The sequence below is a fragment of the Vespula pensylvanica genome, chromosome 3 (genome assembly GCF_014466175.1).
Source record: "Vespula pensylvanica isolate Volc-1 chromosome 3, ASM1446617v1, whole genome shotgun sequence".
In the NCBI taxonomy this organism is placed as follows: domain Eukaryota; kingdom Metazoa; phylum Arthropoda; class Insecta; order Hymenoptera; family Vespidae; genus Vespula; species Vespula pensylvanica.
Genome location: NC_057687.1, coordinates 2,991,527 through 3,003,218, shown reverse-complemented (window position 1 = coordinate 3,003,218; position 11,692 = coordinate 2,991,527). Strand labels below are relative to the sequence as shown.

The 11,692-nt window shown below is 29.7% G+C and overlaps 3 protein-coding genes across 3 annotated transcripts in view; 2 read left to right on the top strand and 1 right to left on the bottom strand.

Annotated features, from left to right (window-relative positions):
• The window catches only part of LOC122627515 (fatty acid synthase-like), a 1,253-nt gene extending 266 nt beyond the window's left edge, over positions 1-987 (top strand). Inside the window, exons 2-5 of the mRNA XM_043808650.1 lie at positions 46-277; positions 369-485; positions 588-706; positions 883-987. Of these exons, the coding sequence (XP_043664585.1) occupies positions 46-277; positions 369-485; positions 588-706; positions 883-987 (573 nt within the window). The remainder of the gene's footprint in view (positions 1-45; positions 278-368; positions 486-587; positions 707-882) is intronic.
• Positions 988-2,501: 1,514 nt separating this feature from the next.
• On the top strand, positions 2,502-7,651 carry LOC122628006 (RNA polymerase II-associated protein 1). The gene is made up of 8 exons (XM_043809783.1): positions 2,502-3,354; positions 3,431-4,004; positions 4,072-4,576; positions 4,644-4,813; positions 4,902-5,061; positions 5,137-5,416; positions 5,483-5,586; positions 5,674-7,651. Exons 1-8 carry the CDS (start codon positions 2,872-2,874, stop codon positions 6,995-6,997), a joined length of 3,600 nt encoding a protein of 1,199 aa, XP_043665718.1. The 5' UTR covers positions 2,502-2,871; the 3' UTR covers positions 6,998-7,651.
• Positions 7,652-8,584: 933 nt separating this feature from the next.
• Positions 8,585-11,692, bottom strand: part of LOC122628053 (CB1 cannabinoid receptor-interacting protein 1-like) — a 14,224-nt gene continuing 11,116 nt past the window's right edge. Inside the window, exon 2 of the mRNA XM_043809880.1 lies at positions 8,585-9,355. Within this exon, the coding sequence (XP_043665815.1) occupies positions 9,031-9,355 (325 nt within the window). The 3' untranslated portion in view covers positions 8,585-9,030. The remainder of the gene's footprint in view (positions 9,356-11,692) is intronic.

Sequence of the window (11,692 nt, the reverse complement as noted above, 5' to 3'; positions counted from 1 at the left end):
ACTTATAAGAATGGATAAGACAAAGGGTATGTCTCTTAAAAATAGGAAGATGTTTTCGGTATCACGAACTGTAACAGAGATATGATGGCTCAAAATATTTCATATTGGTTGGGTGTAACAGGTCCATCATATAACGTCGACACAGGGTGTAGTTCTACTCTTTATGCGATGGATCAAGCTTATAGGGCTATACGTACTGGAGAATGCGATTATGCAATCGTCACTGGATCGAATCTTTGCCTTCACCCATATACGTCTCTACATTTTGTTCGTTTAGGTAGTGACTATACCAATTGTTCAGAAGAGTTTTCTTTATTCATCGAATTATCATGATAATATTAATTCTTAAACTTGGATATCTCCGACAGGGGTGTTGAATCAAGATGGTCGCTGCAAAGTTTTCGACGAAGATGCAAATGAATTTTTGCAAAATGCGAAAACTGTTAGGAGAATCAATGCTAGGATTATTCATGTTAAAACGAATTGTAATAGTTATAAAAAAAAGGAATAACGTTTCCATTTAAAAAAATGCAAAGTACTCTTCTCGAAATATTCTACAAAGAATGCTATGTATTCCTTACATCCAGCTTGTATTCCTTACATCGAAGCTCATAATACCAGAATGAAAATCGAAGATTCTGAAGAACTGAAATCCATAGATCACATATCCACTAAAAATAAAACTAATCCTCTTAAAATTGGTTCCGTAAAATCGAACATCGGATTCCAATTTATTTTATTTTTTTATTTTACCAATACGGAAGGAGTTAGTGAAATTTGTTCCATTGCTAACTCGAAACGAATCTCATCATTAATGTTTTACGACAAGGCAAAGTTTGGGGATCATATAGGTATCATTTCTTAATTAGAATATTCGCATAGGTGAATATGACTGAGACTTCATTGGAAGCTGAAACCGGAATTTATGTAGTGAAAATACAACCGGACTTACTTAATAGAGACAATCTTTATATATTCAGCAAATAAACAGTCTCTTTGAATTGAAATGCACAGCCATATAATAGTTTAACCAATTATTCTAGATTAATTATACTAATTTCTTTCGTGGTATCTAAGAATCGGATCCTTGAGTATGATTCTTCTGATTGGTTTCTTTCTTTCGATTTCTTTTCTTCAGTTTCTTTCTTGCTCTTTCCTCTCCTTTTCTCTGCGTTTCTTTTTTTTTTCTTCGCGGCAAATAAAATAAGAACACTCACACGTTGGAATTAATTTTAACATGGACTAATTTTATTATTTAAAATTTCGCATAGAAGATCCGTCTTTATAAGATCGTTTGGAATAAAAATCTATAAACGACCAGGACTGGCCATTTTCCAATAGCACTAAAAGCATGAATTCTCCATAAGCTTGTACCATCTCAAAAACGTGGATTTTAAAGTAAAATCATTATTAACACTCGCGGGCGCGATTAAAAGCCCTACTGTGAACTTGGTTTTATTGTTCGAAATTTGGAAAGTCATTTGAACGATCAGTCAGATTTAATAATAGTAATTGAACTTTCCGTTGTTATGATGCTGCTATCGGTAAACAGGGACTTCTCTTTATCCATTAAAATCTGAACTCTTTATAAGTGGTAAATCATCCCGATATCGCGTATTTTAGAATAAAGTTATCGTTAGTCGACAAGTCGCCAGATGCAGCAATCTTCACATACAGAGACCTGAGTCGGTATACTCGCGATATATTGAATACTATCGGACGAATGACGTAAATATTTCAGCGTATTTTCAAAATCTTTTCAATGAAATTCTGACTAATCATTAAAGTACTATCACTTTATATTGCCAATAATATTTGCACAAATAAGTAGATTGGATATATCAGAATTTTGTTGACAAATACATATAAAGTATATAAATTTGTTACTAAAACCAAGATTTGGTCGATTATTTGGTGAAAAATAATAATTAGTGAATATATATTTACGCAGGGTGTTCAAAAAAGACATTTAATATTTATACAATACATCGAACAAAAACGGTTAACCTTTCGATCTATGTTTACCAAAATTTTTTTACTCGGTATAATGTGTTCTATGTCTTGTATAAATATTAAATATTTGTTTGTTTAATACTGTATATTATATATTATTTTTATAAAAATCAAAACATTAGCTCATTTCCTCACTTTCTACGAAGTAAAATTTCCAGCATTGTTTTTCTTTATGATTTCACTGATTCTTTTTATTAATTATATTTATTACCTTTTATGCATTTATATCGTAAAATAAATGCATACCGACACTGCGTCGTATCTATCACGGATTAATGCAATAGATATGTTACTTAAAAAGGATATAAATGTGGGAGAATGAAAAGTTTTAATTTGAATTTATTAACAGTTCTATTGTAACTCACATTAATTCGATCGATATGTTACGTGCGAATGAGGGATAATTTACAAGTTTATAAATTGATACGATAGATGCATGGTGGCGACAGTGTTCCGCGCTTGCGCTTGTTTTATATTTTGTCCATATCTGTCGCTAAAGTTATATTTGATTGCTTTGACCGAAAGATGATAAACAACCTTAATGTTAAAATATTTCATAAATAATTGTCAGGAGTCGCAAGCACAAGAATTAACCAATGCTGAAATAGGATTGGATAGACGAAATTACGCGCGGATTGACAACTAACTCGTGACAAACAGCTAAATAATAGGTTAGAAACAATATATGTTTACTAAGTTGACGTTTCGAAGCTTGTAACGTGGGTAAGGAATAAAGTATTAATGAAAGAATAGGATTACGTTATGAAAAATATAAAAATATATTAAAAAACAAAAATATTTTTGTCTTATTTATAATTTATATTATCATTAAACAATAGTATCTTGTAAAAATTAAAAATGGATAACATAACCACATTAAAACGACCCAAACCTGGAGACGACGAAGAAGAGATATTTCGAATGCAAGAAGATTTTTTAAAAAATAGATTGCAACCATCAGCCAAGGTGATAAATTTACGAGATGAAATTAAAGGACAAGTTAATTCTGTGCAAACGTCTGCGTCAAAAAAAGCTAATTCCAGTAGAATGCAATCTAAATTTTCAATACTGAAAAAACAAAAAACAGAACAAATTTCTACATCTCAAAGCACAGGAGAAATATTAAATACAAATGTGAAAAAGAAAATAACTGCAAATTCGTCTACAGAAATTCATGATATGGTACACAGTATACCAATAGATCCATCAAACATAATACTTGGAAATATTATCGAAAAAAAATTCGATATGACAGAACAGAAGTGTAGCTTTGATAAAAAAGTACTTGATATTAATTCAGTAGTTGGCTTTCCAAAAGTCTTTGTATCTGATAATTATATGGTATTTATATTAATGTTATTTATATGATATTATATTACTTTGATATACTAATTGTTTAATTTTATATAAATTTTAGAATACATCTAATAAACAGAGTGTATTTTCACAAAAAATTTCAAAAAGAAAGTATATAGCTTTCCCTATTAAAATGGAATGTCCAGAAGAACCTGATACAACAAAAAATGAAAATTCTAATGCTATAAAAGATTCCTTGGTCGAAGAGATTCATGAAGAAAATTTTAAAAAATTAAAAGAAATGACCGAAGAAGAAATATTAAAGGAAAAAAAGATACTCGAATCATCTCTTAATCCAGAGTTAATAAAATTTCTTAAAAATAGAAAAAAAGATAAAAACAAAACACAAGTAAATAAACCAAATCTTCAATCATGTAAACTTAATAGTAATGAATGCATACAAAATAATGAAAATGATTCTTTATGCTGTGATCAAGAACAAACTATGGAATGTGAAAGTATAGAAAATGTACCAAAACCTTGTATAGAAATATTAAAGGAATCTAGAGAAAAAGGTTATGTCCATTTAGATACTATAGAACTTGCAAAACTGCAATGGATGCAAGATATACCAGAAAAAAAAGAAGATGAACCTGCCCCTGGTGAATCATACAATGCTCGATTTGATTTTAATGGTAAATTTATTATAAATATAATTAAAAGATTGCTTTTATATTCATATTTATTATTTTTTTGGTATAGGTTTATTGCTCCCATACAAGGATGAGAATTTATCAATAGATAAAGGTCTTCATCATCATGGAGAAGAACCAGAACGTCCTGGCTATTCTTTACAAGAATTATTACAATTAAGTAGATCTTCTACGCAACAACAACGTTGCACTGCTCTCACTACTTTAGCTAATATCTTAGAAAAAAGTCGAAAAGGCTGGTACGATAAAATTTTGCAGCCAGCACCATTAATTGCATTAAGTCAAAAGAATGTCCTACTCTTACTGAGATTTTCATTGGATGATACATCTATAGCTGTCGTTACAGCAACTTTGCAAGCTTTGAGAGCATTTGTATTTAGTGAAGCAGATGAAATCTGTTTGGATAGAATGTTTGGTTGGGATAAATACATAGAACCTACTTTGAAACCTCCACCTTCAGATGTTAAGGATGAGACTACTTTGAAAGATCATGAGCTTGTACAATTAGATTCTGTTTCTGCACTTCTAAGATCAGATATTCTTTTAAGAATTAGGTTGTATAATATTTATATTTTTGATTATTTTAACATATTGTATCATAACAATACAAAATTATTGTAGATATATTTTAAGTGAAATGCATCCTCCACCTGTTGGTGTGATATGTGCTTTGGAAATATTGACTCGTCTTGCAAGACATTCGCATATAGTTGCATTGAACATTGCAAATACTCCAAATTTGTTGAATATTATCATTTGTAATTTTATGCCTTTATCAACTAATCAATTAGGTGAGTATATAAAAATATGCAAATAAATAGAATTAATATATGTTTATAAGTTTTAATATTGTGATTAATAAATAAATTTTTGCTTTAGCTACATACGATAAAGTAAATAATGCTTATGGCATTCCAATAACTGCAAGCATACGTTTATGTCGAATTTTAGTTTGTTACGGTGGAAGAGCAGTGGCTGAAAAATTAGTTCAGTTGAAAATCATTCATTCTATTCTTACATATGTTTCCAGTGAAGCAGGGTAATATTATACCGTTTGAATACTAGTATTAATAATAGTATTTTCTGGCATTAATAAAATTTGTTTATTTTTTAGAAAGGAGGGAATTAATATAAATATTGAAAGTCTACGACTTTGGAAATTGTTGCTACATCACAAAGTAGCAATAGACAGTATTGAAGGAGCTCAATTAACCCTTGTATCTCAGTTACAACTTTTATTATGTAATCATGATATTGGAAAAGCTGCAGAACTAGCTTGTGAACATGCAACTGCACTCATAGCTGTAGCTAGTACTTTAAATTCATTCAAAGAAAATATCTCCATACTGTTATCAAAATGGAGTAGACAATTATCATCATTATCATCTCCAACAGTAAGTTTATATAAAGCAATGAAATAAGATACAACTCAGTCTAATATAATTATTATAATTTTATAGTGGTGTATTTTAAAATTGATTTCACAAACATTGCTGTCTGTTAATAATTTAAAAGCCTTGGAAACAAATTGGATATCAAATCCAAATATATTTTCTACGTTATGGTATGTTTCTGCTTTACTATATATCAACATCAAATTTATAAATATTTTTAATGGGAATAATTTCAATATATAATTATTTTTGAACAGCTCTACTTCAAATTTATTAAGTACTTGTATACCTGCTATTGAACGAGAACCATCCTGCCTGCCAAGTCTTGGAGTACTGACAGAAGAAAATCAATTGCAACCAATTGTGTCTCAGAATTCTTGTATTCCTTGTCTAGCAGTAATACTTGATATGTTTTATCATGAGTCCTTTGAAACAGGTCTTTGGACAATATTCAATCAACCAGAATTTATGAAATATATTCAAAAACTAGAATCAACTAGTTGGAATTTAGAACGATCATGGTATACACGAATAGAATTTTATTTACTTACTATTATTGTTAAAGCTGCTCGCCTTCTCAGTAGGAACTTAAATTCTGCAATGAAACATAGTCTTTGGAAAGTATCTATTAAACTTATATCGTCATTACCAGGAGACTTTTCTAATGATGTAATAGATATGCTGAGAATTGCTTTGTCAAATGAAAAATTAAATTTGGAATTAATAACAGATCAACTATCACAATTAAATTTAAATAGTGCTGATAATCAAATGAAATATGAAATAGCAAATTTGTATGAAAAATATGTTATATCAAATTCAGATTGGAGTCAAGCAGCAATGCCTAAAGATTGGCTTTATTTACCTTTGGTACACATTTATACAAAGTGTAGAAATAATGAAACCATTACAGAAGAAGATAAAAAAAATATCTTAGTGGTATTAGGATTAGAGATCGTTTCACTTGAATTAGTTGCAAAATTATCTCCAACTTTAAGATTTAGTAGATTAGTACTAACCTATTTGTGTGATACAGTTTATTTAAATAATGATGTATCTGTTTTATTAAACAAAGCAATGTCAGACTTAATGCAAAAATATTACACAAAGTTAAACTTTACAAAAGATCTACCAGGATTAAATTCATTTGTTGATTTGTTCACTGCAATGTGTGAACATTTTTGCTCAACTTCCTATGGTGATCATAATTTTGCAATGATATTATTAATTCCAATTGCACAGAGACATAATGTGCATTATAGAAAATTATTATGGTCTGAACATGCTGGTGTACTCAGGTATTTAAGATTACCATTGAATAAGTTAATAATTCCTTTACAAGAATATCTTTATCCTCTTGAAGAAGATATATCATTAATAGAAACTTATATAACAGCACTTGTTAGAAATACTATTAAATTAGAATGGTGTCCAATACCGTATACAATTGCACTTCATCATTCTGCGATGTATTTAAAGCTTACAACTAAATTAGCAATTCGAATGAGAACGAAAATAGAAACAATTCGTGATAAAAGCTTGGTAAATATTTTATTAAATTATGAACCACCAAGACTATGAATAAAAATATAATTATAAATATAAGCTTTTTTGTAAAGATATTTAAAACATGGACTTGGTCGAATTGATTTATTATTGAACTGATAATAGATAGAGTATTTACTTCGAATATTTTTATAATGTACAGACATCTCTTGTGTATATATATAAAATATAGTAATGCTAGAAATACAGGATTGATAAAACAATATCTAAACTTTTTGTTAAGCCTAAAAAATCAGTTTACTTATACAATAGAATATTTATTTTAAGAAACTTATACTACTGATTTAAGAAATAATACGTGACAATGCACATTTATATTTCGTATAATTTAAGTGCTATATTCACAGGTACAACTCATTAGGGTATTCATGTTTTTTGTGTTTAATAATAAAGAATAGGAACAATTAGTAGTAAGCACAGAGGCACTGTTTGGTCATTTGAGCTGGTTTGAACGTTAGTGTTAATATCTGATCTGTATAATAAGGATAATGCACAAAATTTAGAGAAAGTGGTTAAACAGAACTCTATAGAAATAATATCGTGCATTATTCTATTTTAAAAAGATTTTTCATATGAAATCATATTGGTATCATAAAGTAAAGGATTTAGGTTAGTTCGAGAGCAAATACTTTGTATAATATAAATTTCAAATGATAACCATAGCAACAATTAGCGAATATTTTTATAAATATTAAAGAACAATTTGATATTCATAAATTTCGAAATGATTATGTATTTAATGATTTTTCACAATATTATATATATCTATATAGATTGGTCTTTTTTTTTGTAAGCACGAAAAAGCATAGCCAAAAGTGTATATATGAAAAAGATTATGAAGATTCTTTCAATCTTACATGTTACAATGTTTCGCGATGAAAATACATTTATAATTATTATTTTAAAAATTACCAAGTAATATTTTATGATACCGATTTTATTTCAATTTACCAACTGATATGTTGTTCGATGTGTGCGAAAACGATCGTGTTAATATTTCTTTCTTAAATGAATAATTTCTTTTATTTTATTCAAAAATCATTAAGTTTTTTCTCGTATTCATTTATATTAAATGTTATTAGAATACATCACGCATTACATTAATATCTTACGAACATTCAAATTTCACGAAATATTAATATTTCATTTTAGATCGTTTTTTCAAGAATTCCAAATATTTTTGACGCAGAATAGAAAAGTAAGCACCGTAATACATTCACACATGTATATTCACAATGTAATTCACATATGTAAGCATACCGTGAAACATATATATATATATATATATATATATATATATATATATATATACATATACATATATATAAAAGAAAGCACAGCAATACACGATATATTTCCGTCGTCGTGTATTAAACTCTACGTTCAGGTAGAGAGAGTACTTTGCTTAGACGATTCCATGCCACAACATATTATCGTACAAAGCAAGCATTTCGATCGTCAAATTATGGAACTTGCGTTTACAGACATGCAACATTCGTTCTATCGGCCATTCACACGATTTGGTAATACATCGAGAAAGCATTATAAGCACAATATTATCTTGCTCTGCTATTTCCCATAGTTTTTTCTTTTTTTCTTACATTTTCTTTTATATATCTCAGCACTAGTAAAAGTAGCTTATGATCGAATTCGATCTTTCCCGCTCTTTAAATTAAATATCTTACCACAAATCATACTGCCATCTACGTACAAAATTTTTTCAAATCGTTATATTCGATCTCTCGATAATACATTTTATATCGTTTAATAACAAAATGGCTGAGCTTGCCAAACGTATTAAAGATATTCAGAATCATCCCCAAGCAATGTCGTTTTTCGAAAGTGACAACAATTGTATTCAAAGAAAATAATCCTTTTTACGTACGATCGAATAAATTGTAACCGCTATAAATAAATCGAAATCGCGTCCAATAAGTAAATTTCCGATTTGAAACCGTCTAGCTGTAAGGAAAGCCCATCTTTTATATATATTTTTTTCCTTTAACCTACAAAAATTGCCGACTTCATTACGGCATTAACTCCAATCGCTATGATTCTATACCAAGCTTTCTGTAAGTTTCTCGATCGACTGTAACAAGTCTCCCTTCAACGCTCGTACAATCAAGCTCGATACAATGCAATCTCGCTCCCCATTCGCAATGACTCTGATCATCCTGACGGTAATATTTGATTTGCAGACAGGTGGTAAGATAACCAGAGCCAAGAACCCGCATAGCTATCGAAAGTTCCTCTCGATGACCTCTCGCGCTTGCAGGAATTCCTTTTGTGCTGTGATAAGCGCTGTAAGCGCAAGCTGTACCATCTCTTGCACGCTCAATAGCTTCCACTTGTTTCCCTCCAATGCTCAACGATCTGTAAGTTATATCAAAAATTAATTGATTATTTATACAAAATTTTCTTTCGTATTTAATCTTTCGAACGATAAAACGATTTTAATCGAGAACACCTTGTAGTCTTACTACAATAAAAAATAAATTTCCTGCCTATCTACTTACGTATGTATAATATCATTTGTACGCAGTAAAAGTGATAAAAATTTTTAATAAATTGCTGCTTTCGTATTCACCTTTGGTTCTCTATTAAAATTTCGTTGCAACGTAAATTTGGAATAAAAATGATATCATCTACCTCAAGTTAATTATATTTATATATCTACACATATTATATTTATACGCATAATTATATTTATTTTATACGCATTGTTAGTTTGAATCGCGAAAATACAAGTATGTTAAAATGTCGCAAAATTATATTATTTTGTATAACAATGGACGAACTGAAGGTCGACGATAAAATCATCGCTCTGCGTACCAAAAATAAACTCGTGAGTTTTACGATTGGCAAACAATTTAGGTGATTATCCAATGAACTTTATTTTTGTTTGAATGCGCAAATAGACGTGCATGGATAACCTTTCGACGAGAAACGAAGAAAGAACTAACGTCTTTTAATTGTCGCGTCAATATATAAAAAAGAGAAAAGAAAGAAAGAAAGAGAGTTTTAACAAAATACTGTTATATTTAGAATGTAACGTTATGAGAGAATAGAATTATAAATTTCGTTCTCGTCGAATTAGGATATTCTTCGATATTTATATTTCTCTTTTCGTTTCCTTTCTATTCATTTTTACACTCTCGAGTTGTCAATGTCACATTTATTAAATTTATTTTTACATTTTAAAACACTTCCTTTTCCTTTTTTGCGAAAGAACAAATGATTCCGTTACGTTGAACTTAAAACTTTTTGTATACATTTTGTATACATAAACTCATGCGCATAATAATACGGTTTTTTGTTAATGACAATCGATTCACCTAGCGTTGACATCATTTCTATGGACTAATAGAGTAGTAAGGGTCGATTTTTCACAATGCCGAGTCTCCTTGCCTATAGAGTGTATAAACATAAAACAATCCTCTTCTTAAACTCAGCGACTTAACATAACTTTGTAATATAAAATAAAAAGCAAATTAGGCCAATTAGAGATGGACGAGCACGGTGTAGAAATCGAAACGAATTGCTTTCGAGAAACGGGTCATATGGAAGATATAAATAACAATAATTTATATGTATGTATCGATTAAGCATATAAATAGACAATAAATAAAATAGAACGTGGTAGGAAGATGAATAGTCAATGATGCTCCATTAAAGAACACAAAGGTGAATTAATTAAAAGAAAGCAGCGATGCTTGTTAAAGATTAGATTCTTTGTTTGTGCCTGATGTAAGAATGTAATCCGATTAAAAAGCGATGGCAAATGAATGAATAGGATGATCCCGTAATAAAAATTTCAGCAACTTTCAGCGGTCGATTCATTGAATTACGACTTAAACGATAAAGACCAAAATCCTCGATTATACGGAATTAAATACGATCGTTCGATCATATCTTTTATGTTATTTCTTTCCTCGCTTCAATGTTTTATCATTGGACAACGAGAATGTTAATTCCACTAAACACGAACGAGCTTTTGTAAGACTTCATGGCATGAAGAAACGAAACTGAGAAACATATACAATCTATAGAAACATATATAATATATAAAACTGTTTCTTCCTCCACTCCACCCCATCCCACTCCACCCTACCCCACACCACCTGACTCCATCCCACTCCTCTCTCTCTCTCTCTCTCTCTCTCTCTCTCTCTCTCTCTCTCTCTCTCTCTCTCTATCTCTCTCTCCCCCTCTTTCTCTCTCTCTTTCTCTCTTCAAAACCATAAAAGATATAAATAAAATATGTATTTTTATATGTAGAATTTTTATAATAAATTACGATAAATGGACAAATAATTGTCAATAAAATACTTCTTTAACGATATATTAACATTCTATTAAAATCGTTAATGGAATGTTTATCTTATTTTAATTATGTACTTCCTTTTTTGTTAGATGAACGTTCGAAATATATGTATGTTTATTATATATGAAGGAATATATTGTAAATCGATGAAGAAATACGTAGTAGTAGAACGATATTACGAATTCTCTCTTTCCCTTTCACACACACACATGTGTACACATGTTCTGAAAATATCCATCTATCTTTCTCTTATTCATTCACTCCTTTATTGTATTAGTGCAGTGTTTAATGCATTCCCTTTCAACGATCGAAATCATTTAGGAACAGTAGAACCATAGAGAGAGAGAGAGAGAGAGAGAGAGAGAGAGAGAGAGAGAGAGAGAGAG